Source organism: Halichoerus grypus, chromosome 13 (genome assembly GCF_964656455.1).
Source record: "Halichoerus grypus chromosome 13, mHalGry1.hap1.1, whole genome shotgun sequence".
Classification (NCBI taxonomy): domain Eukaryota; kingdom Metazoa; phylum Chordata; class Mammalia; order Carnivora; family Phocidae; genus Halichoerus; species Halichoerus grypus.
The window spans coordinates 13,205,620-13,233,541 of record NC_135724.1 but is presented as its reverse complement, the minus strand read 5'-3'; the positions used below and the strand labels follow the sequence as shown (position 1 = coordinate 13,233,541).

Below are 27,922 nucleotides of genomic sequence, written 5' to 3'. Positions count from 1 at the left end.
AAGAAACAAAATATAGATGATAAAATATCCAATGGTGTCATATCAGAATACGAGAGAGAAAGCTTCATAAAAATGTTCTAAGGAGTCTGTTACATTGTTTTGGAAGCAGAGATACAGATAAACTTTAATTTTAGACTCTGTTAAATACAATTTTTAAGGTTTAAGGGTAACAGCTAAAATAACGGAACAAATCACCTACGTTACGAATCAAGAGGAAAACAGCAATCCTTTTTTTAATGGTATAACCATATTTATTGTGCCTGGGACACAAGGTGAAGGGAGAAACCTCAAGAGGAGGAAGGTGGGGAAAGTCTGGAGCTCCAGTTAGAGGCAGGAATGTATCTGCTGGGCTCATCACATAATGAAAGGCAGGGCTCTGAATCCATCATTCCTTTTGTTTCTTCCCTGGGCTTCTTGAGCTTCTTGAACATGGTGGATCTCCATGACCACCCGCCAAAGTCCCACGACTCTGCCTCATCCAGCTCGTACACCAGCTGTGGATCATTGCATCCATGGGACTGCTTGGCTACATTGCCCCATTCAGAGGAATCCTTGGAGACTGGAGTGTGGGAGGCTTCCAGCTCGGGGTGAAGGGTGGTCATCAGCTCACACACCTGCTGCTGGACAGCCACTCCAAGACGGATCCTCTCCTCAATCTGAGGTATCTGCAGCTGTAGCCAGATAAGGACCAGGCTGACTGCTCAGTGACATCCTCATTCCCAGGTGTCAGGTGCTATAAGAGGATCATGATCTTGCCATTCACTGGACTACTGGGAAAACCTTGGCCTTCAGCTTGCCCTTTCATCTTTTAATGCATTTCTTCCTTCTCCTGCAGTTTCTTCTGCTCTTCCTTCTCTTTCCCCTTCATGGGATCAAGCACAGAATATCCAAAGGGGCCTTTAGATTGCTCAGGTTAGCTTCACTGAGAGCTGGATCCTTTACAAATGCTGCTAGCTCAGAAGTCTTCTTGGGGAAATCACTCCTGAATAGGTCATCTGTCTTCACAGAACCTATCCACCTGGGCTTGGGATTCAGGCTAGACTTTGAGTGTGGTGGCCAGGGCCAGGGGGCCTAGCCCTGCACAAGGAGCAAGGAGTGGACACAGGGAAAGGAAAGCAAAATCAACAGGAAAACTCAAGTCATCTAATAGAAGACAGAATAGGAAGAAAAAGTAAGTAAAGAAGGAGCATGGCGTATAGAAAACATTTGGGTTCCTACTGAATTCCAAATATATGACTTATCAAAATAAATGTAAATGGCTTAAACAAAGCCATTAAAAGGCAGAAATCTTCAGATTTTTTTTTTAAGATTTATTTATTTATTTATTAGAGAGAGAGAGAGCATGAGAGGGGGGAAGGGCAGAGGGGGAAGCAGACTCCCCGCCGAGCAGGGAGCCTGATGTGGGACTCGATCCTGGGACTCCAGGATCATGACCTGAGCCGAAAGCAGTTGCTTAACCAACTGAGCCACCCAGGCGCCCAACAGAAATCTTCAGATTTAATTTTGTAAAACTCTAGCTGTTTACAGGACAGAAGCCTAAAACATACTGTTACAGCAGGGATCCACATAAAATAATGCATTCAAAAAGTAAGCGTCCCTACAAATAATAAATATTCAATAAATATTTCTTTTAATTGAATGAATAAATGAATCCAATCAAATAGACTTCAGAGCCAAGAGCATTTGCTGGGCTGGGGGGGGGGGGGCGGATAATGAAGGTTGCCGTTTAATGATAAAAGGATATTCACCAGGAAGCCTGCTGTAGACCTAACAGTACAGTGTCAAGTATATATATAGCAAAAACTGAGTTAATTCTGTGAATGTAACAATTCAAATTATAGTGAGAGATTTCAGCACACATCTCACGAAATCAATAGACCAAGCTATAAAGCAGAAAAAATACAGAAGATTATAAAATGTATATTAAAACTTCATCTAATGGATATGGAAAGAGAACCCTCCACCTAATAAAGAATACACATGAAATGTTTACAAAAATTGACCAGGTTCTAGGCCACAGAGCAAGTCCCAACAAATTTCAAAGACCTGCTAACATTCAGACCACAGTCATCAACCAAAACACAATAAAAGTTGAAATCAATAACAAAACCACAGCCACCAAGCCCAAGTACATTTGAAATTTCAAAAACACACTACTAAGTTATTAATATGAAATAGAAATGAAAGTAACAAAACATGTAGGACTGAACAATAGTTGAAACCCTAGATTTCAGTAGAAGGAATGCTTAGCATTAAATGCAATATCAGAAAACAAGAAAAAATTAAGAAGATAAAGAGCAATAAAATAAAGACAATGGAAGAAAATTCTTTTTCCACAAATGGATAAAGTAATAGGAAGGCAATAATAATAATAACAACAAATCAATAAAGTAAAAACAAAGAAACAATATAGAGTAGGAAGAAAATAAAGGTTGATTTTTTTGAAAAAACTAATAAAATAGGTAGATATTCAACAAGAATGAATAAGAGAAATAAAAGAAGGCAGAAATAAACACTATTAGGCATAAAAAAACCCATAACTCTAAATACAGTATTTATTCTTTTAAGTATGAGAATTCTGTTCTCTGCTTTAAAGCAATAAATCTAAAAACAGATGAAATAAAAAATCTCCTAGAAAAGTATGTTACCAAAATTGACACACAAAAAATAGAGAAATAGCAAATGCTTCTGAATGTATTTTTATAAGTTCAGTCTAGAGCTGGATTTTAGAAATAGACTGACAATACAAAAAAGGAAAGCAGTAAATCAATCTCAGTTCAAAATATCAATGCAAAAATCCTAAATATCAGCAAACATATCCAGCAGTGTGGTGTGTGTATATATACTATTTCTTTAAAAAAATATGTTTTTAATCTGACATATATGATGTATCACATATATCATATTTATCACATGATTAATGTGTGATGTGGGTTTGTGTATTTGTGATGATTTAGTAGGGTTTATCCTAGAAGCTCAAGAAAGATTTAACATTAACTAATGTTATTTAGCACGCTTACAGATTAAAAAGGAAAAACTATATAATCATGTCAATAGATGCAGAAAAAGTATTTAATGAAATTTAACGCCCCTTCACAATTTTAAAATGCAATGAAATACCTAGCCAACCAAGAACGGAAGGAAGTTTTAATTAAGAAGTAGTTTCTATGAAGAACCTACAATAAAATTTAGGAACACATTTCCTTTAAAGTCAGAAACTAGACAAATATGCTTTCTCCAGCACCCTTCCATTCATCATTGTGTGAGATACAGAACTGATGCAATAAAGCAAGAACAAGGAGTAAGGGAAATAAGGATTAAAAACAGAGAAACAAAAGAAGCATTATTTGCAGATGATAAGACTGTCTACATAAGAGAATCCAAAAGAAACTACAAACAATTATAAGTAATAAGAGAGTTTGGCAAGAACACTGGAGACAAGATTAATATACAAACACTCATGGCATCCTTATCAGCAACAATCAATTAGAAAATGTAGTTTTTAAAAGATTCCATTAGCAATAGCAATAAACTATGACAAACCTCGGAATAAATCTAAAGCAAATTATTAAACTTCACTGAAAGTCATAAGACCTAAATAAACAGAGATATATATCACACTCATAGAGTTGCAGATTCAACATCAATATTAATTCCTTTTAAATTAATATATAAATTCAATGTAATTCATATTAAAATCCCAGAAAGAATTTTCATGGACATTTTAAGCTGGTTTAAAAATTCACATAGAAGAATTAAGGTAAAAAAACAGCCAGGACAATATTGAAAAGGTATAAGGTGGGCACTGTCCAAGTAGATATTAAGACATTAATTAAAGCCTTATATTTCAGACACATTAGGATTGGGGCAGATATAGATAACTACACCAAAGCAATAGAGAGAGCCCCTCCATGTAACAGAACTTGGGATGAGACAGAGGTAGCATTATAAGACTGTGGGAAAGGGCTGAACTATTTAATACATGGTTTGGGACAACTGGTTATTCATATGGGAAAAAAATAGACTCAAACTCACACTATATCCACAAATGAGTTCCAAGAGAATTATAGTTAACTTTAAAATGTTTAGAAAAAATACAGTCACTATTTTTATAATCTTGGGCTAGGGAATGATACAATGGGGAAAAAAAAAAGACAGGAAAAAGTGGTGATAAATTTGATTTTAAAACTCGTGACAAAAGACACCAAAAAGACAAAGCTTAAAAGCAAGAAACAGACTGAGAGATAGAAGATTAAAAAAAAAAAATCCAGTTGAGACATCAAAATAAAAGAGCAAAGAAAACAATCAACAAAACCAAAAGGTAACCTACAGAAGGGAAGAAGATATTCACAAATAACATATCCAATAAAGGGTTAGTATCCAAAATATATAAACAACTTATACAACTCAACACCAAAAAAAACCAAAAATGGGCAGAAGACATGAATAGACATTTCTCCAAGGAAGACATCCAGATGGCCAACAGACACATGAAAAGAAGCTCAACATCACTCATTGTCAGGGAAGTGCCAATCAGAACCACAATGAGATATCCCCTCACACCTGTCAGAATGGCTAAAATCAAAAACACAAGAAACAAGTGTTGACAAGGATGAGGAAAAAAAGGAACCCTCGTGTACTGTTGGTGGGAATAGGAACTGGTGTAGCCACTGTGGAAAACAGTATGGAGGTTCCTCAAAAAATTAAAAAGAGAATTACCATATAATCCAGTAATTCCACTACTGGGTATTTACCCAGAGAATATGAACACACTACTTCGAGAAGATATATGCACCCTTATGTTTAGTGCAGCATTATTTACAATAGCCAAATTACGGAAGCAGCCCACGTGCCAATCGATAGATGAATGGATAAAGATGTGGTGTGTGTATGTACGTATATAAAACACACAATGGTATATCACTCAGCCATAAACAAAGAATGAAATCCTGCCATTTGCAACAACATGGATGGATCTAGAGAGTATAATGCTAAATGAAATAAGTCAGTCAGAGGAAGCCAAATACCATGTGGTTTCACTCATGTGTGGAATTTAAGAAACCAAGCAAATGAACAAAGAAAAAGACAAACCAAAAAAGAGACTCCTGACTATAGAGAACAGACTGAGGAGAGGAGAGGTGAGTGGGGGGATGGGGGAAACAGGTGAAGGGGAGTCAAGAGTACACTTTAGATGATGAGCACTGAGGAATATATAGGAGTTTTGAATCACTATACTATATACCTGAAACTAATATGACATTATATGTTAACTGTACTAGAATTTTTTTTAAATCCAGGATTTTTTTTAATCTATAAGGAAAAAAACAACCCACTACAAAAAAAATGATCAAAGTCTACAAAGTGGTAATATGTAGAAAAAGAAACCCCCATCACCAATGTTCATGAGAAAGAAAAGCAGAACATCCCCAGGAATCAGAGAAATATAAATCAATACCACAGTAAAATACCTTTACAATCTATCAGACAAGCAACACATAAAAGCCTGATGATGCCACGTTGGGAGAAATGCAGAGCAAGGAGAACCCTCCCATATTGCTGGGAGAGCAATCTGGCAATGTCTACTGAAGTTGATGATGTTTCTGCCCTCAGACCCAGAAATTGCACATCTGCATCTATACCTTTGAGAAGGGATGAGATCAGGGTGAGGTAGAAAGAGACAAACTGTCAACATTTGCTATAAAAAAATCTTTTTTTAAAAGATTTTATTTTGGGGGCATCTGGGTGGCTCAGTTGGTTAAGCATCTGCCTTTGGCTCAGGTCATGGTCTCAAGAGTCCTGGGATCGGGCTCATGGCAGGCTCCCTGCTCAGTGGGGAGCCTGCTTCTCCCTCTCCCACTGCCCCTCTTCCCCTCGTGCTCTCTCTCTCAAATAAAGAAATAAAATCTTAAAAAAAAAAAAAGATTTTATTTTTAAGTAATCTCTACACCCAACACAGGGCTCCGACTCACAACTCCAAGATCAAGAGTCACATGCTCTACCAACTGAGCCAGCCAGGTGCCCCTATAAAAAAATCTTTTTAAAATGTGGTACACACACACACACACGTACAAACACACACACACATGCACACACACACCCAAGAGAAACTCTTCCACATGTGTGCAAAGCATGTGTGCATGCTGAAGCACTGTCTGCAACGTCACAGAGTTAGAAACAACTATAATATCCTTCAAAAGGGCACTTTAAAAAAGTGAGAAACAACTTTAATGTCCTTCCTTTGACTACTATACAGAATGGAACATGGATGAGGCAGAAGTACATCTTTCTCAACAGATCAATCTTATACGTATAACACAGAACACAAACCCAAGATATCACTGAAAGTTTAAAAACATTTAAAAATATACAGACTGTCTATGGACACATGTGTGTAAAAGATGCAATCACCCATGGTAATAATAAGCATCAAATTTAAATTGAAGCTGGGAAGGGAGAAGGGGAATGGGACTAGGAGGTGCTTTATCTCTCTCTCTCTCTTTTTTACAGGTGGCTGGGAAGATCTAAAGCACATACGGCATAAAGATAGGACAAAATGATAATACACATGCATTTGCTATCTTATTCTCCACATTTCCTGTTTGCCTGAAATTGTTCATAATAAAAAAATACCGTGTTCTGCACATTTTAAAGATACCAACAGACATCATCACTTTTCCTAGGGGCCCTCCAAGGCAGCCAGGGCAAATGTTACTCTTATGGACCGATGATGAAGGTGAAGGAGGAGTGGGCAGGCGGGCACACGGTTTACCATCAGAGGGCTCGGAGCCCCCGGGCATCACATTGCGAGGCTCACGCCACTCATTCAGTAATTTATGTAACACAGGGAACTGGAACATGGCGCAATTCAGGGTAGGGTAGGCGGCCGAAGGAGAGGACAGCCTCTTCCCTTCTGGGACAAACCGCAGCCTGAGGAAGGACAATGACATAACTTGATAAAAAGGGAAGAAGACAGGCTGCCCCGGTCATCTGACAGCTTTTCAATGAATCCGTAATTCTTTCGTGGAGAGGCTGATTATTCACTGTGCACCTGCGGAGGAGGAGGAAGTGAGAGAAGTGACCTCCGTTCTGGTCACTTCGCCTTCAGAGCACAGCACCCTGGGCCAACAGGACGCTGCAGTCGGGACGCAAGCCCTGAGATCTGGTCCGGGATTGGTCCCTCATATGCTCTGCCTTTCAGCTCTTCTTCTTTCAAACGGAGAAGGTGGACTGCCATCTCAAGGTCAGTGAAATTCTAGAATCTACTTACCCTGTTTTTCAGGATTTGTTTTCCCCTTTCTTTTAAAATCTGAAAGAGCTTCTGCATTTAATATTTGCACATGGTTTTGAGGCTCAGTCCTGGGACATGTCCCAGCTATGTTCTTCCCCCTGGTGACATACACCAAATGCCTAGTAATAGTACTTGGTGTCTGGAAGTCAATAAACAGTCCTCCTCCGCCCAGCTCCCCAGCGCCGTCCCCACTCTTGGAGTCTGGGAACTGTTAGGTAGGGGGGTCACATGACTGTAGCTTTAACTAAGCAGCAGGGAATATGCCCCATTCCATCCCTGCAGTCATACATGCTGCAGGGAGGTTGGGGGGGGCGGGGTCCCGACCAACAACTCAGCCCCCGAGGCAGCACTACACGCACATTTTAGGTTAGAAATAAGAAAGAATTTCCTGGCTATAGGAACTGCCAAACCGTAGGGTGGGTAACCAAGGGAGGTTCCAGAATCTCCTCTAGAGATCTTTAGAAACCCGATACAACCTCACATATCAGAGACGATTTTTTGCAATCCTGCCTAGAGACAGAAGGACCTGGTGTCGGATCGACCGTCCTCCCAGGCACCCGATCCACCTTCTTGCCTTGCCCTCCTCTTCTCATTATTATATACACCTCCTGTAGATCTTACACTTACTGCCAGCCCGCAGGCTTGTTTTCATGTGATTCCTTGCCTCCTCACACCTTTCCTTCTTATTTTATGGAAAGCGGGTCAAAGGTCAGAGTTGCCCAATTACCCACACATAGTTTGGTGGTAGCATCAGATACCCAGGCAAAACAGAGCTAGGATTCCAATCCCAGCCTCAGCGCCAAAGCTGGATGGAAACGGAGAAAATTAGCTGTCGTTAACAATCCGTTATAAATGAAGATAGGAGCCTAGTAATTGATTTTAAATAGATTTTTAAAAGAATCGTTGGCCCTATTTCATGAAGAATACAGAGTTTCAAAAGTGTTCATTCCAGGGTTGGATTTTTTTTCCCCCTCTCTTCTGGCTTAAACCCCAAATGGCCAAGATCCGAGTCTGAATAAACAGTGTGGGTGGTGACCGTTCTGTGAGGCCCGGTAGAGGATGCAATCACTTTCTTCCTCGGTTCAGCATTAAATCATGTGAAACTGGCCCGATCGCGCCCCAGAACTTCTGCTCAGTACATGGAGGGCCACATAACGTGTACGCTCTCTCCGGTTTTCAGGGAGGAGAAAAAAATTAATTCTCCTAACTGCGAATGTTTAATTATGTCTAAAGTTCATTGACCCCACAGACGGCTGTCAGATGATCTTGCGAAGGCCTGTAAAGGCATCCCAGGAATGCAGTGATGTGGGCAGAAACCGAGTGGATTCATGCCACCGAATGCTTGCAACAGGACGGGATCAGCGGCCGTCCAGAAAGGCTGCAGTGAAAACAGGGCTTCAGGATAATCAGTAATTTAATCTCACCTACGCATTTCTAGGCCTTCAAAAGTGAGCGTTATAAATCAGAATCTCGGGAAAGATCCCACAGGGAGGGGGCCCATGACGGCGGGTGAAGTAATTCTGTTTGCTGGTTGCGGCCTCAGCCGGCTGGGGAGGCAGGCATTCGCAATGTTTTTTTCCCCGTTGTAGAGGTAATGCTTTCTGACTTCCCAGCTACCGACATGAAAAGAAAATGACGATGAAGCAATCCCATTCATAAATACACCGTGGGGCTCGGGGAGACGGCAGCGTCTCTGTTTATTTAGATGGTTTTGATAGAATGCGGCCCTCGAGTGTGCACACAGCGACTGTATGTCTTTGTCAAAAAATGCCCTACAGCGTGTTCCTCGTCCACAAGGGCTGGACAGCCCCCTCCGGGCTAACGGAGGGGAAGGGGACAAGCCAGGTGACCGTCCGGACCCTGTCTCCCTCTTGTAGTCTCTATCCGGGGCACAGGCCTGGCTCCTGGCCCCCAGGCAATGGTGAAAGCCAGCAGTGGGAACCATTCGGAGACAGGATGGTTTGGGCTTCTTGGAAAGGGGAGGCCGGGGCCCCAGGGGACGCTGCGGCCAGGTGGCCAGCTCCGGGGGCTCTCCTACTTAGAGGGAGGCAGTACGAAATATTCGGGCTTGGTGCTTCCTAAGATTAAAATGACCTATTAGGGGTCCAATATTATTTTTCTTTGAGTCGCTTTTGCACCAAACAGGGTCTATCAGTCAAAATACTATGCTTTCAGTGGGGAAAACGTCACAACCACAACCAAGCTGCATTCTCTCTGGCATCTTTATCGTTATAAGTATAGAGAATGTGTGGCCAGAATTTCACCAACAATTCTGCTCCTTTGATGGAAGCAGAATGGAAAGAGTCTCACTTGTTTCATTTGTAGACTAACCTGAAATTCTTGGGTCCTTTACCAAAATCCGCCACTTCGCTTTTGAATGCACAGTGTGGGTCTGCGTTCAATTCATGTTAAACCAATAGATATTTGGCAAACACAAATAATGGGGTAGGCACCAGTGGCGATCAAAAAATCCAAAAGGCATGATCCCTGCCCTCAAACAGGCCAGAAACGAAGAGGCAGACATTAATCCTGGGAGGGCTCAGGAAACTTCCTGCATGTAGTCTTCCCAGGGCGTGGTGGCATTTGACCTCAACTTTTACCAAAAGCTCCATGTCCACTTGTACATTGTGGCATTGTGGAGAGGACAGAGAGAGAACTGACACTGAGTCATGCGTATTCATGGTTGGGTTCTGTAATTTTACCTTGTTTTTAATCCATCTGACATTTGAGAGGTCTCCTGTCAAGACCCCTTCTTTAAGGCCCGTACCATTTCATACTCCTTTGGTCAGTGAACAGTTAGTAAAAAAGGAAAAAGAATTTCTTCTGTCTTCCCACCCTAAAGAAGGAAGCCTTCCTTCAAATCTTTAAACATTTTCTAGAAATATGATTTCCCTGTAACTACAGAGGAAATATATGCTTCCAGATAAAGAAATTTGGACGCTAAGTAATATCCTAAATCACTTCCACCTTTTGGATACTACAATTTATAAAATTCCATGAAGGAAATGACTCTTACTTCTCATGAAGTTCCCATTGGGAAGTCGCTGTGAGCCATGGTTATGAAAGCAATATCCTCTTGCTGGTCCCAATTCCTTCCCTTTGTCGGGGGCCTTCACCGTCTTTGAACCACACAGCAATTTAATTATTTCTCGTCCGTAGTAGGTGTTGCAGTCCACCTCATCAGGTGACTCTCAGAGTACACGTCTCTGTTACATTTTAAGTTCATGGACATTAGGGACTGTTTTATTCACCTTTGTATTTCCCCAGAGTGTCTGTAACATAATTAGTGTTCACAGAATCAATGAGTAAATAAATATCATGGAGATGTCTATGGCAGGGGTTGGAAAACTTTTTCAGTAAAGGGCCAGATAGCAAATATTTTAAGATATATTGTTTCTATCCTAACTACTCAACTCTGCTGCTATTATAGGAAAACAGCCACAGACAATCCATAAACAAATAGGCATGGCTCTGTTCCAATAAAACTTTATTTACAAAAATAAGTGGCAACACAGATTTGGTCCACAGGGCATGGTTTTGGACCCCTGATCTATGGTGTTTATCTCTGCCATAAACCTTAGTATATTCTCTAAATTTTCATATGTTCCCTGTGATTATCAGTAATTAAAGTGCAGAAAATGTAAATATTTAAGAGTTGTTTTGGAGCTCCACATTAATTAATCCACTTAAAAAAAAAAAAAAAAACAGGAACGTACATACAGAAATTAGCTGCTACTCCAAGTATACTTCATGGTCCCTTATTTTGTTTATTATATGCCTTTAAAAGGAACAATTCTTATCCCTCAAAAATGGGGTAGTAGTTTTGCCACTGACCTCATCATTATTGAGTAAACTTGATATAAGATCTCAGAGTTACTGGGTGAAGAGTCTGGTGCTGGGGCATGGTGAACTTGACACTTTCCTGGAAAGGGGGAATAAATGCACCCCCCTCGTTCCCGCTCTCTACCAGATCATTTGGTCTGATTTTCCTGCCAAAGGTTATTAATGCAGAAGATACATCCTCCTTTCTCTTGATGACCCTCTGGAAAACATCCAGCTACAAAGAGCACAATAGAATTTCAAGAGCCCAGCAAACACACAGAGAAGTAAAGGGTAGCTACGAGAATATGGATGAAAACAAGATGTCCCAGGCTGATCACCCTGACCTGGTTTGAGAGTGCCCCACCCACCCTTATTCTTTCCCTCACTGTCCAGCTACCTTTGTGTAAAATACAATTCTTTAAAAAGGCGCTGGATCTGAACTGTGGTGGGAACTCAAAGGATACAAAGGCAGAAGGTCGACTGCTTGGTTTGGAAAAATTCAACCAGTTGCTTTCGAGGTATGAGAAAATACACCGCAAACAACCTACAAACGAGTACCCACAGACATTTTTTGAGATGAACTACTCTAAGGTGTGGATCTTGAAACTGTGTCCATCATCCCCAGGGTATCATGAAACAGTTCTAGAGATTTCTTGTAAGAAAGAAAAAAAAATGAAGTTTGAGCCTTTCCAAGCCTCTCCTCAGCACCTGGACCAGGTTCAAAAAATCAGAAGGATTCTGCGCCTTAAGAAAATGAGAAACCACTGATTTGCAAATAGAATAGGAAACACTGACTGCAAATAGAAGGTACGCTTGGGGACTCAAAAGACCTGAGTTCAAATCTACCAATTCAACCTATGTGACTTGAGGCAAATTATCTGACTTTAATGTAGCTTGTCCTTTTTAAACACAGGGCTAATATATAATTAAGGAGAAATGTGTAAAACAGAGGACATACAGTGTATGGCCTAATTTATTTCACTGAATGTTAAAAATCTATCACGTGCTCATGGTAGAGCAGAAAATGAATATGCCATAGATTCTGAGCACAAAGAGCAAGTGACCGTCCTTTACCGCTTTTTCCGCAATACTAGCACACAACCATCCCCAGTTCCTCTCCTCCGTTTATTCAATTTCCTACCCTTCTAGTCTTGCCTTCTCGGTCACTCCTCACGGCAACATACCCTCCTCCTCCCTGCGACAAAACATGGAGGCCATTCTCACCGTTACGCGGAACAGAGCTCCAGCCAAGAGCGTCATGTACCTGAAGGGATATTATTTACACGGACTTCTTTCATATTTCATAAAATTTCAAACTGCTTATATCCCATGTGGCCCCGGGATACAGGAGTCTTCTTGCCATCTGGGTTGGGGATTAGATGTATGAGAATCCAGACAGGAGCTCAGAGGGGGATCATGTGGAGTAGACACCAAGAGAGAAGTATAAAGCTGGGGGGGACTGTGACATGTCCAACGAGGCTGTTTACAATACTTAGGACAACTTCTTCCATCTCAGTTACAATGGTCCAGGTGACATTCCCCATGGGAAAAGTCACTGACCATGAAGTGTAAATGAACCAGCCACCAGCTGGGAAGGTTGTATGAGCAGCAGAGACAAGGCCCAGGAGTGAAGAGCAGAACTCATTACTCATGATCCTCTCTTGCTTCCACCCTGAGAACCTGCCATAAGGTTGCAGAACACCTGATCTTTATTTCCTTTGAATCAACCTCTTGGGCTGTGCCCACAGGACACAAACTAATGACCGAAGAGAAAAAAATAATGCATACATCACGGGACGTGTTTGACAAATGTGAAGTTCAACCTAGCATTGAGAGAGAGATGCTCTTAATCTCCTCTGAGGCTCCATGAGAACATGATCTGCTTCCTTCTTCTGGTTTCCAGCTTCTTTAATACCAAAAACTTCTTGAAATGCGAGATCTTTGAAGAGTCCATCTCGAGATTTCCAGGGGGTTCATTTAAGCCAAGTAAGTGGGTTCCTCTGATTAGTGTGCCTAGAACAATACAGGTAAAAATGTCTTTTAAATCACTCATTCAAAAGTTAGCTGCTAAGGAATGCTACTTCGGCTTCAGGAAACAGGCCCATATGAGTTTCCTCCATCAGCCCCTGACAGCATTCTGGGCAAAGCAAACAGAAAATCTCGAGGAAAAAAAGAAACTCTCAGAGCCCACGCTGGGCCCCTTCGCATTCCTTTTTTAAGCATTACAAGCCTGATGCTAGGCCACAGATGCAGCTTTTGGAGGTCAGAGGCAGTAGGCGGATGTTTTCCCTTAAGTCTGTTGTCTCTCCCTCAATCTGTTTATAGCTGCCTCCCTGTCAGCTTGCACCTCCAGTCCTCACTAAATGCACATCCTAAAGGCTTCTGCCCACCACACACGAACGGGCATTTTTCGGTAATTCGTTCTCTCTTCTAGAAGGAGGAATGCACCCCACTTGCCAGGTAACCCCTGATAACCCATTTCCGGGGTGTTCCTCAGCCATCTTCAAGAAATACTGTAGGAAAAGCCCCTGTCAGGGGTTATGTCCCCAGAGGTGTGTGGCATCAGAAAGGGTCTTGTTCTTCTTAGAAGTAAACAACTGAGGTCACATGATGGGTATTAGCCTCTTAAATCAATTGGGTGTCACTGATGGGCTCCCAGGATGGAAGTCAAGAGTTACTTATTCAAACGGGTGGTTTTATTTTTGTTTTGTTTTGTTCTGGGCTTGCAGATGCTCTTCGTACAAGTCAGACCAAGGATCTCCATCTGTAAGTCAATTACAAATTCCACAGCAGGCAAGCCAAGCAATAGATTGCAGAGACTTATCCAAGCTCGCTACAGATTCATCCAGAATATGATCCACCGGAGATGCAGGATAACGTCTGAGGCTATTCCTCATACACAAAAGTGCCACGAAACAAGGGAGTTTCTTGGTGGTGATGGAATAGTTCTGTATTCTGATGGGAGGGGTGGTTACAGGGACCTAGACATGGGGTGAAGTGCACATACAGGCCCACACACCAATGAATGCATGTGAAACCTGGTGAAATCTGAAGAAGATTCTGGAGATTTCACTCGTGTCAGTTTCCTGGTGTTGGTAGGGTGTATCCTCTACCTACATTATACCCGAAGCTCAAGTTAGGCAAGATGCTACCATTGGGGGAAGCCAGATGACGAGTACCTGGGACCTCTCTGTGCTATTTTTGCAACTTCCTGTGAGTCTATATTTATCGCAAAACAAAAAGTTTCAAAAGTGGCATGACCAAGTTAGCACTTGTCCGGCAGTAGCTCGCCCATCTTAACCTAATTGTATTTGAAGGTCTAGGCTGCTGCTTTTTTCTACTCACTGTACTTTAAAGTATTTCCTATGACCTTTCTCTAAGAAACGAAGTCAACCTATCTTCTCATCTGTACATCGTGCTCTCTGAATAGGAGGGCCGTGGAGAGGGGCTGCGGAGGGACAACGGGTTCTGAACGGCTCACACCCGCTCACCGGCATCAGGCATCACCACCAGCATTCCGAGCAGACAGTAGCTTTCAGCTGTTCCATGGGTATTTCTAATGACACAGAGGTTTAAAGAGTAATCAGGTCCTAGCACCAAGAGGCAAACACAGAGATGAGGCCATTGGCTAAGGAACAGGGAGGAGAGAAGAGTCTAATGTCAGGCCAAGACCTGGCTCTTTTCTTCTGTCTCCACAAGCTTCTCCCAGGACTTCTCGTGGCTCTGCCTCATCTTACAAGCCTGGAACCAAAGCAAGATCCCCTGTGACATTCTAATCCAAATGTGTCTTCCCCCTGCCCCAGCTACCTGGCATTATCCTTTTGGTTGTCTACCATCACCTTACCTTTGGCTTTACTCATTTATCAGCTCTATCTCTGCATTCACATATGAGCTCCAGGAGCAGCTTGTCCCCTCTGTTCACCAGCATATCCCCAACACTGAGGACAGTGAGGTAACTATTTACTGACTGAATGAGAAAATGAGTAACACATCTCTAAAACAATGGCCATTAGACCATGGAAATTCTCAAACAGATCATTATTAAATGACACAGAGCCTTCATTAACAATCATTCAGGCTGTTTTGCGTATGCCAAGGTCATTTTACATTTGGCTAAGAGAGTAAACATGACAAAAATTTGAGTGGTGGTTTTTAGTGCTAGCAGCGGAGTTCAAGAGCTATGGGAATCCCAATGGAAAGACGTGATTTCTGTTGAATTTTCTGTCTCAGGTAGAAAGAGACCAGTAGCGGGTGAGGAGATAGATGGGGAGACAGGAATAAGCGTCTATCTGAATACACACACACACACACACACACACACACACACACAGACATGCCCACATGCACTTTCTCATTTCCAAAGATGTAATGGGATCCTGATGCTTCCTTTACCCTTGTAAGTCAGCCTGTAATGAATGGGGAGTCCCCTGGCAGTGGACAGAAAAGCACCAGGGAGACAGGTATGGTGGGATTGGTGGCACAGGTAGGCAGAAAGAACGCAGAAGGAGCCCTGGTGAGACAGAGAGTGTCCCGGATGGTGTCACCAGCTCCACTGTGTGGGCTCATAAGGGTCGTGAGAGCTCAGGAGTGAGGGCTGCCCTGTCATCAAATCATCAGTCTGGAGCGGTCTTCCCCTGGAATAAAGTCACATCACTGTTCAAAACAGGAAAGGCTTTGGACAACCCACCATGCTCAAGATGTCAGAAGAAAACTTTTAGTGGGTTATGTTTTTAGATGTGGTGAAATGTTTTAAGTAAATGATCTGCTTTAGTGAGGAAAAAAAGAACCTTCCCCAAAAGACCCTTAAAAGCATGGGAATAAGAAGCAAGGAGGCCAACAACCCCCTAACTTTAAAAGTATACTTGGAGCTGAGCAGCCTGAAGTTAGTCTTTTAATACCAAAGTCAGCCTGTGCTGACGGACTCCCCTTCATTTCACGCTTCTCTTAAAAGAAAACAGGCCAGGCTGTTTCAGTAAATAACAAAAGGTCAGAGAAATGCTACTCACAACATGAGCAAAATAACGGTGCAACCTGCCAAAATGTTTCCTAAGGCCTCATAGGCAGAAAAATCCAGTGGTGAACTAGTCCACAGACCTGACTGGTGAGAAGAAAAGGTTCATCCAGTAAAATCTGCCACAAGGTCTCCAGCTCATGTCTCACCCATGAGAAACGAAAATAGAGATTATGCCATAAGGGTCCAGCCAACAACTCAATTCCACGTCCCTCATAAAGAAGCAGGTTGCCTACGTGTGTAGTTTGTTTTTTCAGGTTTCTCTTCTTAGATTATATTTTGACTTTGGAGCCAAGTGTCGAAATGGTGGTCAAAACACTACGCTTTTACTCAAAAGCAAAGCTCAGACTAAATTTGGTTAAATCCCCTCCTGAATGAAACTTCCGACTGGTTTCACTCCAACCACCTGAGGTTGGGCACCATACATTCATTTTATCTTCAGAATTTCTCTGAGGTTAACAGGATGCAAATACCATTATAAGAGCTTGAGAGAGAGAAAGAAATACATTCAAGGCAGAAGCCAAGACCCTTTGCCCTCAGGATATTGCCTCAGTTGATTCCGTGTCAGTAATCTGCTGGGGTGTTTGTCTTGCCAGGGTATCCCTACTCTTAGACAACACCTTACTTGACAACAACACCCCTTGTAGACAACACCATACTTGAAGCCTTGTCACCAGACTTGTTGCAAAGGCTGGATCTCATTCATCTCTTGGATGAGAACTTCCATGGGAACTTGTAAGTGGTCAACGCTCAGCACATTCAGTGGGTGAAGTCAAAAGTATCCATATTCTACACCATTCCTGGTTTAAACCCATAAAGCAGCTTTTTGCAAAATACATCCCATAAAATCCTAGTCTGACGAGATGTTACTTGGGTGCAAAATAATTCTGATTCCATGATGAGTACGTTTTCGAAAGGCTTCTACAATTATTTACATTCCCCCATTTCAGAATCATAATGCACATGCACATATGAAAGCTTCTGAGAAGTCCTGCAGAAAAGGAACCTGTCTAGGTCAGCATGCCCCAAATGATTTTCAGAAACTTTTTCTCAATTAATACCAATTACTGTCCTGAGGAACTAGTGTTTTGCAGAGGGCATGTTGGGGAATGCTTCCTTAGAGTAATTTCTGATTCATGGCTAATCTTTTCTAATCTGTCATTAAGTCTGATTGATTCTTCCTTCATGATATATTATTGTGGTCGATACTGCCCATTTAATACCCTACTGTTAGTTTCTTATTCTTTAACCTATAGCTTCATAATATCACGGGCTCACACAAGGTCAGGTCTGGAAGTGCTCTTAGGAATAATCATAAAGTAAAGGTCAACCCCTGTATTTAACAGAGTTGTTAACCAATGCGTCCGCGGTGAAGGTACTGACTTAAGATGTCACAGTACAATACGTTTAGTTCCCTAAAGGCAAGGCTTCTGTCAAGCACTTATGCTCTGTTTCCCCATCCACACTGTGGACAGGAATTACAACAGCAGGCCCCAAGTGGGAAGGAGGAGGGAGGAGATGCCAATGGAAGCCACGGAAGGCCATACACATGCACGTCCGTCCTCTCTCTTAGCTCTTGAACAGCTCTGTGGGTCAGGTATTTACATGACAAGGAAGCTGAAGACCACACAGTAAGCAAATCACTGTGCCAGGATTTGAGCCAAGAACAGTCTGACTCCAAAACACATACTCCTACCAGTGCATTCTATTCCCTTCACAGACAGGCCCTCAGTAGGGGCATGTTGAATCACATATCAAACCAGGAATCTGCATATATGAAGTTAGAGGCAGAGACTATGGGCACTACTGCAAGGAAGAACACAAAGGTAGCCTTCGCTTCTCATTAAAACATTCCATCGCTTGTGAATGTGAAGAAGAGAGTAAATTTTTGAATTCACTATTAATGAAATGAAAAACTTTAACTGGTGAAAATGGAATCAAGTCAATAAAATAAGGAGAACTAAACTCTGGTATTACTGAACATCACAAATAATATATTTGCAAAGTTGTGCACGACCATTCAATGTTAGAATGGATTGGTTTCTCCCGTCAAGTGCTGAATGGCTTCGGTTACGCCTCATGAAATCCATGGTGGGCACAAGTCCCATTTGTATGATGATGATGGTGGTGGTGGCAGTGTATTTTCATTTTATATACCAAGACATCGACTACTCAAAACTGCTGCAGTTCTGATGGGGGAAAGGAGGCTTTCTCCACATACAATCAACTCATAAACTACAAGAGTGTTCTTTTTCATATTCACTTGTCAGGAATCCAAATTTAAAAATTCAGACTTCTTTATTTGCATTTTTGAGATATTTTGAACACTAATAAGTAATTCTTTCCACTTACTAGTGGAAGTACTGTCTTTTGGAGAATTTCTGAAGCAACACGTGGTTCCTAAGTCCAAGTAAAATATTAAAAATGGCAGCAGGGGCGCCTGGCTGGCTCAGTCGGTTAAATGTCTGACTCTTGGTTTCAGCTCAGGTCATGATTTCAGGGTTGTGGGACTGAGTCCCATGTCAGGCTCTGTGCTCAGCGTAGAGTCTGCTTGAGATACTCTCTCCTGCTCCCTCTGCCCCTCCCACTTGTGCTGTCTTCTCTCTCTCAAATAAATAAATCTTTTAAAAAAACCCACTCAATTAGAGAAAGACACGTATCATATGTTCTCACTGATATGAGGAATTCTTAATCTCAGGAAACAAACTGAGGGTTGCTGGAGTGGTGGGGGCTGGGAGGGATGGGGTGGATGGGTGATAGACATTGGGGAGGGTATGTGCTATGGTGAGCACTGTGAATTGTGCAAGACTGTTGAATCACAGATCTGTACCTCTGAAACAAATAGTTCAATATATGTTAAAAAAAAAAAAGAAGATAGCAGGAGGGGAAGAATGAAGGGGGGAAATCAGAGGGAGAGACGAACCATGAGAGACAATGGACTCTGTAAAACAAACTGAGGGTTCTAGAGGGGAGGGGGGTGGGAGGATTGGTTAGCCTGGTGATGGGTATTAAAGAGGACACGTTCTGAATGGAGCACTGGGTGTTATATGCAAACAATGAATCATGGAACACTACATCAAAAACTAATGATGTAATGTATGGTGATTAACATAACATAATAAAATTAAAAAAATAAAATGCTCTTCAAAAAAAATTAAAAAAAACACAACAGCAATAAACTAACAACAAATAATAATGGTCACAAACCCACAAGTAATCAAATTAAATAAAATATTGGCCTGGGAAGATTTATATTTCTCTTTATAATAATTACTGTGTAACTCAGCTTATGGATAATATGAAGTTTCAATATTCGTAGGAGAAAATTTTAATTTCAATATTTAAGTCAAGCATAACTGTGTAACCTTAAGAAAAAAAATGACCAAGAAAAATATTTTATATTTGAATGCTGAGACAAATTTTTCAGCCAGTACTAGGTAGTGAATTTTAGCTTTAGGTTTATCATCTGGAAATTAAAAACAAAAGCAAGTCATGAACAATTTATCTCTCCACCAATCTCTTACTCCTCAAATATGAGTGATGCTCATTTTCCTCATACCTCAAAAAAGACACCGATGAGATTGTCATTCACTGAGATTTTGAGATCCAATGAAGAAGCGGAAATTTACAAGGAAACAGAATTGTAAAATCTTGACCATTCCTGTCATAGCTGAAGGACAGAAAAAGCGACTTTCAAGTGAACTGACAACACCTGCTTAACTTTATCATCTGCTTCATTAACATTCCAACCTCCCTTTATGGATTCAGGTTCTACCTATGCCCTCCTGTGCTAGCGGGAGAGCTCTCTGATTGGCCACTGCTTCCCTTTGTCCCATATCCAAATGAATGGGTAGGGTCAGTCCTGCAGAGGGTCTGCATAGAGAAATCCTGCACGGAGGAATCTATCAGACCTAGACCCAGACTAGAACAGGGAGCAGGCACAAATTAAGAAGGAAGCAGAAGAAGCTAAACAGCTTCCTAGCAACTGTGTTTCAAATCTGATTTTTTTAAGTGAATGCACAGACAGCAGATACCAATTCTAGAAACAAAACCATATTTCAATGGTAAATATAATTATTCCTGGGCTGAGTACAGTTTGGATTTGTTCCTTGTTTCCCTCACCGTGACAAAGAGAAAAAAGAAGAGTTGCCATTTCCATAGTGTTCGGGGCGTGCTGGGCACGGTTCTAAGCACTTGCTTCATATTAAACGCACAACAGCGCTTAGAAGGAAGGTGCTATCATAACTGGGGCTCTGCAGATAAGGAAGAGGCAGCATCAGAAACCAGGCAGCAAAGGGCAGAGCTGAGGTCAGAATCCAGGCGGGCCGCTGGGGCCCACGCTGCTAAGACCTGACACCTTATGACCTATTATGAAGTTAGCGGGGTTTACTATTGTGACATGCTTGGATAAGACATAAATTTCAAGTAGTCACTAATCACTTCCCATATAAGAATATATTCAAAGTAATTAATAGTCACTTCCCATGTAAGAATATCTTTCGATATTCTGAAAAGGGTTAAAATATTCTGTGGTCCTACCTCTCTATCACTTAACTGGGGCTACTGCCTCACTGGACAGGCCTCCCGAAGGAGATTTCTGAGGGCTAGTTCAAAACCTCAGTGACGGGGCAAACCCCCTCCTGAAGAACATCAGCTGTGTACACTGTAAATTTGGGGAGAAAGTATTTGAGGTGGTCGTTAGAGACTTCTGTTACAACAACTGGATGACCCCCTTTCCATTCTAGATAGGAATAACTAAATAATTTAATTGCTGGAGTTAAAGGCTTGTCTGTTTTTAGGAAAATGAGATTTTTATTTGGGATTCCCCAGTATATTAGAAAGATTTTTCTTAGTATAATTGTGGGCAAGAAGGAAATAATACACATATTTGTGGCTATGAGCAGCTAACCAGAAGAAAAAAAAAAAAAGGAAAGAAACTGTCTGGACTTGCACGGTTCCAAAAACTGCTGAATGTTTTCTTTTTTTTTTCCACCCAACTAAGCATTTCTTTCTTATCGAGGAGGCTTCATTTCCCACCTGTGTCTTATAGGTTCTTGAAATACATATAAAGTTAGTGTTTATTTTCCACTCACTGAAAGCTTGTTTAAGTTATTCTTTCTCTGGGCTTTACTTTTAGGAGTCACAATTTGCTTGGCAAGCTTCAGCGTCAGAGAAAAGCTTCCTTTTATGTACAGCAAACTCCTGACTATTTAGAATGTTTGCTTGGGAGATAAAGGGATGCCTGGTGGTTTTTCTGCTTTATAACAATTACAATGTACAACATGATCAGACAAAAACTAAAATGTGCTCAAAATGAATTCCACCTTCCCTTGGCAAGCAGTGCGATCATGATCATCGATGCCAGTTTTTTCATACTCCAGTGTTGTTTAAAACTTCCAAATGTTTGTATCCTAAGTTAATACATATATTTCAAATACGGGTTGTGGAAAAGATGCCGTATGTAGCCGTCCAAACCTTGGCGTTGGACTGTCCTCGTCCTTCACACTGAGTGTTAGGGTTCAGTAAGCCAAGATCGGCTCTTCGAGCTGGTGACCAGCGGTGCCATCCTGACAGCGCGCACACAGCACATTCCCCGGACCTCAGCACAAACCATCCGACGGGCACAAGCGCACCGTGAGGCATGAGGGCTTCTGAAGGTCACACAAGCACAGGTGAAAGGTAGAGGGGCAGGACGCAAGACTATTAACCTGGGCCCTGCCTGTTCCTGGATCGGGCTGGGGACCCCGCTGTTGAGTGTGGAGAACTGAAGAGCATGCGGTTGCAAGCTTGATTCCTCTTACGGGCATTTAGAAGAATCAAGTGACACACAGCAGGAAGGTCTCCTCTGATCCCTGCCTTCAGGCAGTTAATGTCATTTCCCCCACTTTACTGGGGCACGGCGAAGGTCCAAAAGAGCTGAGTGACACAGAGCAGTGCAGGTCACCTTTTCCCGCTCCATAAATTACAGGTGACTCTTTTCTGGAGAGTATGTTACTAGTCACAAATGAAACAGAACGGCAGTGTGGATGGCTGTATCCAGACCATTGCTTCTAATAAACAGACCAAACTCAGCCATGCTGAGGGAGCAGAGCCCCCTTTTCCTGCTCTCCCAGAACTGGGACTGGACCCCAGGAGGACAACAGCACCAAAACCTCAAGGGACAAGACTCTCTGCGCTTCTAATTGGAAGCAGACTCCCCACTAAGCGCAGAGTCCCATGTGGGGCTCAATCCCAGGACACTGAATCATGACCTGAGCCAAAACCAAGAGTCAGACACTTAACCCACTGAGCCACCCAGGTGCCCCAGAAGGAACTCTGTTCTTATTTGGGGGATTTCACAAAACATCTTATTAAAAACATTAACATTCTGGGGCACCTGGGTGGCTCAGTCGTTGGGCGTCTGCCTTCAGCTCAGGTCATGATCCCAGGGTCCTGGGATCGAGCCCCGCAGCAGGCTCCCTGCTCCGCGGGAAGCCTGCTTCTCCCTCTCCCACTCCCCCTGCTTGTGTTCCCTCTCTCGCTGTGTCTCTCTCTGTCAAATAAATAAATAAAATCTTAAAAAAAAAAAATTAACATTCTGAAAACTAAATTCAACAGCAATGGAATGTACTGAAACAGACTGATGGCTGATATCCCAATCTACAAGTCCTTTAAGGAGAGAAAGAACTTAAGCAGATGGTTAATTAATCAAATGTATTTGATGGGACAAAGATAATCAGTAACCTCATTCTGTCTGAGATGTAGTTCAGTTTGAAAATACTATGAAAATGCTGTTGTCGTGCATCTGTTGAAGGCTGAGGCTTGCCGGCTGTAGCATTCCAGCCAAGAAATGACCCTGTTTTGTGACCACTGAAGAAACCAAGAAATTAAGGAGTCAAGTGGTACCTTACTCAAGGGCCTTGTCTATGAAGGTGATGGATCACAAATTCCTCTCACCTTTTTCCTCCACGTCCAGTACCCCACATTTGTGAGCTGGCTCAGTTGGCCTGGATGAGCGGTATGTAGTTAGGGGACAGGGGCCCGTTTATAGCTAAAGGTCACAAAATAGGGTGGCCAACCTTCCCATCCCACATGGAGCCTGTCCCGTCTTGAGCGTCTTCTGGAGCAGGCTTAACCAGCCACAGAATAAGTGAGGTAAATAACAGTTATGCTCAACATCCATTAAAACCAAATACCTGTCCACTAAACAAGACTGACCCAGGAAACCCTCTATCCAGATGGTGTTCACCAGTCTACACAAAATAGGGGAGGTAGTGGGGGTTTTTTTAAGTTAAATTCATTCCATTTTAAAATAGTGTAATTTACTCTGAGATTGTTTTTCCTACCTTTTTGGTGTTAAATGTTCTTTAGTTACCAAGGAGAGTAAATAGTAGCAAATTTCTTAATATCCTAACCCGGTGAAGTAAGAAGTTAACATCTCTATATTGGTCCTTAGAGTTTAAAAAAGAGAGAGAAGGGAGGAAGGAAAGAAGGAAGGAAGGGCGGGCAGGGGAGGGGAGGAGGAGTGGAGGGGGGAAAGGAGGAAGGGAGGGAGGAAGGGAGGGCAGGGGAGGGGAGGGGAGGAGGAATGGAGGGGGTAAGGGAGGGAGGGAGGAAGGAAGGAAGAAAGAGAGAAAGGAAAGAAAGGAAGGAAGGAAGGAAAGGAAGGAAACAAAAGTTTTGAAATCCAAAAGTTTGACTAGCACTGCCTTAGAAGAAATTACCTGCTGTTAAAAACTCATAAAGAGTAGAAACCCACATGGGTATTGTTCCATGTGATTGAACATTTCCTAATAAGAGACAAAGTTTCATTTCAATATGTAATACAAACGGATTTCAAGTTGTACTAATAAACCAAGTTTCCAAACGGTGCCACAAAAGTATGCTGCCATCCAAAAACAAATGCAATGTAGATTCTGAAGTACTCTACAAACATACATTATACTGTCATCCTTCAAATGGCAGAAAGCATTTTAATTAAAACCCAGAGGGCATACAAGGCAATACACCCAGCAGACGTCGGCATAATAATAAAGAACGAAAACACTGTTTACTGGTTTTCCATGCATAGATCCTATCTACAGAAGCTACACACAAATATTGATTCTGCATCTGAGGATGGATGACAGAGGATTTAACCCTTCAGTTAACCAGGAAGAACTCAGGGGTTATCAGCCTTGGCAGCAGGTGACAGAGGCTGGGAAGTGGAAGAAAAGAGAGGAGTCAGAAGCGCTAATGTTCTTGTTTTTAATGGATAATTAAGTGATGCTCTCTAAAGTTAACAGAATAAGAAATGAAGTGTCAAGAATTTGTTTGAAATTTCTGTAGAGTCCTTTAAGGGGAGGGACTGAGAAGACCAACATAACCACAGGGAAGAAGCTCAAGGCAGAGATGGGCTGAATAAGGGAGAGAAACCTGCTTTGCCCTAGAACAAACAAAGTCAGCAAAGCCAAGTGTTTATAAGTTGGGAAACAATGGTGTTCTGGGTTGAATCGTGTCCCTCCAAAAGATATGTTCCAGTGAATGTGACCTTTGTGGGAATTGGGGCCTTTGCAGTCACCAAGTTGAGATGAGGTCATTGGGTGGGATGTCATCCAATATGGCTGGTGTTCTCCAAAGAAGAGGGAAATGCCCTGTGAAGACGCGGACACTTTGGGAGAGCTGCGTGGGACAACAGAGATAGGGACTGGCGTGATGACCTACAGGGCCAAGGAATGCCAGAGATGGGCAGCCACCGCCAGAAGCTGGGAGAGGCAAGGTAAGTCCTCCCCTGGAGCTTCAGACGGAGCCTTCTCTGCAAGAGAAGATGTTTCTATTGCTTGGAAGCACCCAGTCTATGGTACTTTGTTACCTCAACCCCAAGAGACTAGTACACGCATATTATTTAAAGATATGAAGGTAATCATCCAAAAGGACTTTGAAAAAGGGTGGGAGGGTTGGCTGTTGCCTCTGGGAAGCGGGCCAGGGGGGGAAGAGGAGCAACGCAAGGGCCGCTATTTTTCATTAAACGCCTTCCGGACTATTTGGCTTTTCGCCATACACATGTGCTACTTTGATCTTAAAAAAATATAAAGAAAATACCCATGTGATGTCATCAGAGCAGCCTGGTCAGCTTTCTCCCGAGCCGATGCTACACCCTGCGGACTGATGACCACCTTCTCTACCCGGGCCCCCCGGCCCCGCCTCCTCCACTCCAGAGGACACCCCCCTGGACCCTGTCCCCCTCTCAGGGAAAGCTGGAGCCTAGCCCGAGCCCGGAGGGCCTGAGCTGGGGCGGCTCAGCGGCCGAACGTCTGTGCTCACACGCCTGCGGCCGCGTCCCAAAATCAAACACAGAGTAGTTTTGGACTTTTGGTGGGTTTGTATCATCGATGACGGTAATTCTTCCTAGTGATTCAGATGATTGAGAATCGACTATAATGAAAACAGAGGACGTCACAGAGCCTGTCACCGGCTTCTTCTGTAGATTAAGCTGCAAAACAGTGTCTGACAAAGATTTCAGTGATTAGGTGATGCATTACCTGAAAACCTCACAACAGAGCTTAATCGCAAACGTTTGCTCATCAAATTTTATTTAGCCTACAAAAAAGGAAAGCTAAGTGCTCCCCTGTGGCCTGGATCAAGTATCTTCGATCTGTGGTGTGCGGGCTGTAACTCTCCTGGCTGGAGGAAGTCCCATGCCCTCTGCTCACTCTAAGAAGAATGCTCACATTGAGCCCCGCGGCATGTAAGGCTGCAGCAAAATGTGCTGTCACCTCCCACATGAACAGGCCTATTGATGACTGTGGCGAAACCAGTTCAAGGGCACCAGACCCCGCCCCAGAACGAGGGGACAGTATGATCATGTTCCCAGCATGCCCCGGGACAGAGAAGCAGAACGCAGCACACAAACGCGGTGTGTGTGCACCGAGGGCCTTTTGCTCGGCTCTGTTTGCACGCAGCTCCCTGCGGCAGCTGCGGAGCACCTTGCCCTTGACGCTGAAGCCGTGCCAGGTGGATGAAAACTGAATGAACTGTCTCACAGCTAGCACATGGATGAACACGCGGGGAGCAGAACAAAGGCGCAGCATTTTATCAGGAGGAGACTCCTGATTGCAGTCGATGCATTGCCCAAGGGCAAACGGTTTGCTTCTATTTTGATCCCAGCCTTCAGTATCCTTGGGTAACACCTCACAGCCACCCAGAGGGTCACCTTCCCGCCCCACCTGGATGCCAGACAACCAGACTCAGCAATGTTTTCCCTTCTGTGTTGCAGGTGGTAAGGTCACCCAGAATGGACTTCCAAAGACAGGTGTGAACTGTGCCCACAAGAAAGCAAGTCACAATTCACAAAGCCACCCAATGTGGGGATCTATGTTGAACACAGAAAAGAGAGTGGCTCGATTTTTATTATGTGACCTTTCACGGAACTCCCCTCCAGCCCCACAGACCGGAGAGAGTGTGGATCCTGTGAACGTGGCCGACTGCATTCAAGTGCACACATCTGCGTCCTAATTGTCTCAGTTACCGTTCCCCGTAGCTGGCCTTTTCTCCTTTCTTGCTTTTAAAGCATCACCTCTCAACATATCGTGATGAAAACCAAACGCTCAGGCTCAGATGTTCCAGAAACCTGATCTATTAGATGTGCTTTGATCGTGCCTGGCTATTCCTCATCTGCTTTATTCTTGGTCACATTACTACTGCTGTAAACAAATTCTGTCCTATTAATTATGGTAGAAGTCTAGCGAGTCTTTCCCTATAGGACCTAACAAGGGACCGTCTCGTTTTTCTCATTCCATACATACACACACATGCACGCACACGGACACATTCACAGAGCAATGTATCATGTGAGGACACAGGCAGAGTTCCCTAGCAACATAACTAAAAACATGCCAATACCCTTTGGAGCTCCAAGTTCTGGATTTATTGTGTAAATTGTTTAACAGGCACATGATTGAGGGCTTCACAACCTCATTTTACCAAAAGAGATCTTAGTCGCCACCGTTCCATAGAACTTTCTTACACGACCTTGTATATCTATAAGGAGCTGCCCTGTTCCTGAGCCAGGTTCACCTTGGTCATCAGGCATGCACAACGGCGTGGATCCCAAAGGGACAACCAGGCCAGGATGGCCTTAATCCTTAGGAATGAACGCAACACAAGTCCTTAGGGGTCAGATTTATAACTAATGAGGCTCCGTGTTATGTAACAAACTCACTAGGGGAAAAAGGGACCATTTCTGAAGATGTCCAGCCAATTGGTTTTGACAATTAAAGAAAGAAGAAAACAAGTGCCCCCATCTCCTCCCATTTCCCTGGCAGATGATGGGGGTTGGTAAAGCAAGAGAAGTAAGAGGAACAATGACTGTATAAATAAGAAGAAATAAAAGGAAAAAAGAAAAATAAACATGGGTTGGATCAGAAATAAAAAAAGTCAAAACAAGCAGAAATGATCTTTTGATAAGAACGGTCTTCTATAATACAGCTCCTATAACACGTAAAGCCGCTTTGCACTACAAATCACTTTTCCACAAAGAATTAAAAGAAGCAGAACGAACACAAAAATCAATTAAGGTCTGGAGAAGGGTTCCATTCCCCCTCGAGGGGCTTCTTCTTATCCAAACACTGACTAATGCAGGTACTGTTGGGCTGTCTAGGAGAGGGTATTTTTTATTCTGCCTTGAGCTTGTCTGTTTGGAGAGTGATTTCCCCATTTCAGATTGCAAGGGAAGGTTAAACAGGAGGAGTAGAATGTTCTTCTACTTAGAAAATAATCCAATCCATCCCAGTGCCTCGGGCTCAAGGGGCCTCCCGTTGGTGCCCCAGCTTCCCAGGAGCAAT

At 42.8% G+C, this 27,922-nt stretch overlaps 1 protein-coding gene, 2 long non-coding RNA genes and 1 pseudogene across 5 annotated transcripts in view; 1 reads left to right on the top strand and 3 right to left on the bottom strand.

The window, feature by feature from the left end:
• The window catches only part of BCL2 (BCL2 apoptosis regulator), a 184,695-nt gene that overhangs the window by 105,092 nt on the left and 51,681 nt on the right, over positions 1–27,922 (bottom strand). The window contains exon 3 of one of the 3 annotated variants that reach the window (XM_078060205.1): positions 9,430–13,123. The exons of the other annotated variants lie outside the window; for them this stretch is intronic. Coding sequence (XP_077916331.1) covers positions 13,115–13,123 — 9 coding nt within the window. The 3' untranslated portion in view covers positions 9,430–13,114. Of the gene's footprint in view, positions 1–9,429; positions 13,124–27,922 lie in introns of those variants that run through there. 3 annotated transcript variants of the gene reach the window in all.
• LOC118529084 (proteasome activator complex subunit 1 pseudogene) lies at positions 235–1,237 on the bottom strand (annotated as a pseudogene).
• LOC144379832 (uncharacterized) lies at positions 6,209–7,971 on the bottom strand. The gene is made up of 2 exons (XR_013443274.1): positions 7,916–7,971; positions 6,209–7,048 (listed from the first exon to the last, which is right to left on the bottom strand). It is a non-coding gene; the product is annotated as an uncharacterized LOC144379832 (long non-coding RNA).
• Positions 6,886–27,922, top strand: part of LOC118529142 (uncharacterized) — a 52,035-nt gene continuing 30,998 nt past the window's right edge. The window contains exon 1 of the long non-coding RNA XR_013443273.1: positions 6,886–7,240. This is a non-coding gene — a long non-coding RNA (uncharacterized LOC118529142). The remainder of the gene's footprint in view (positions 7,241–27,922) is intronic.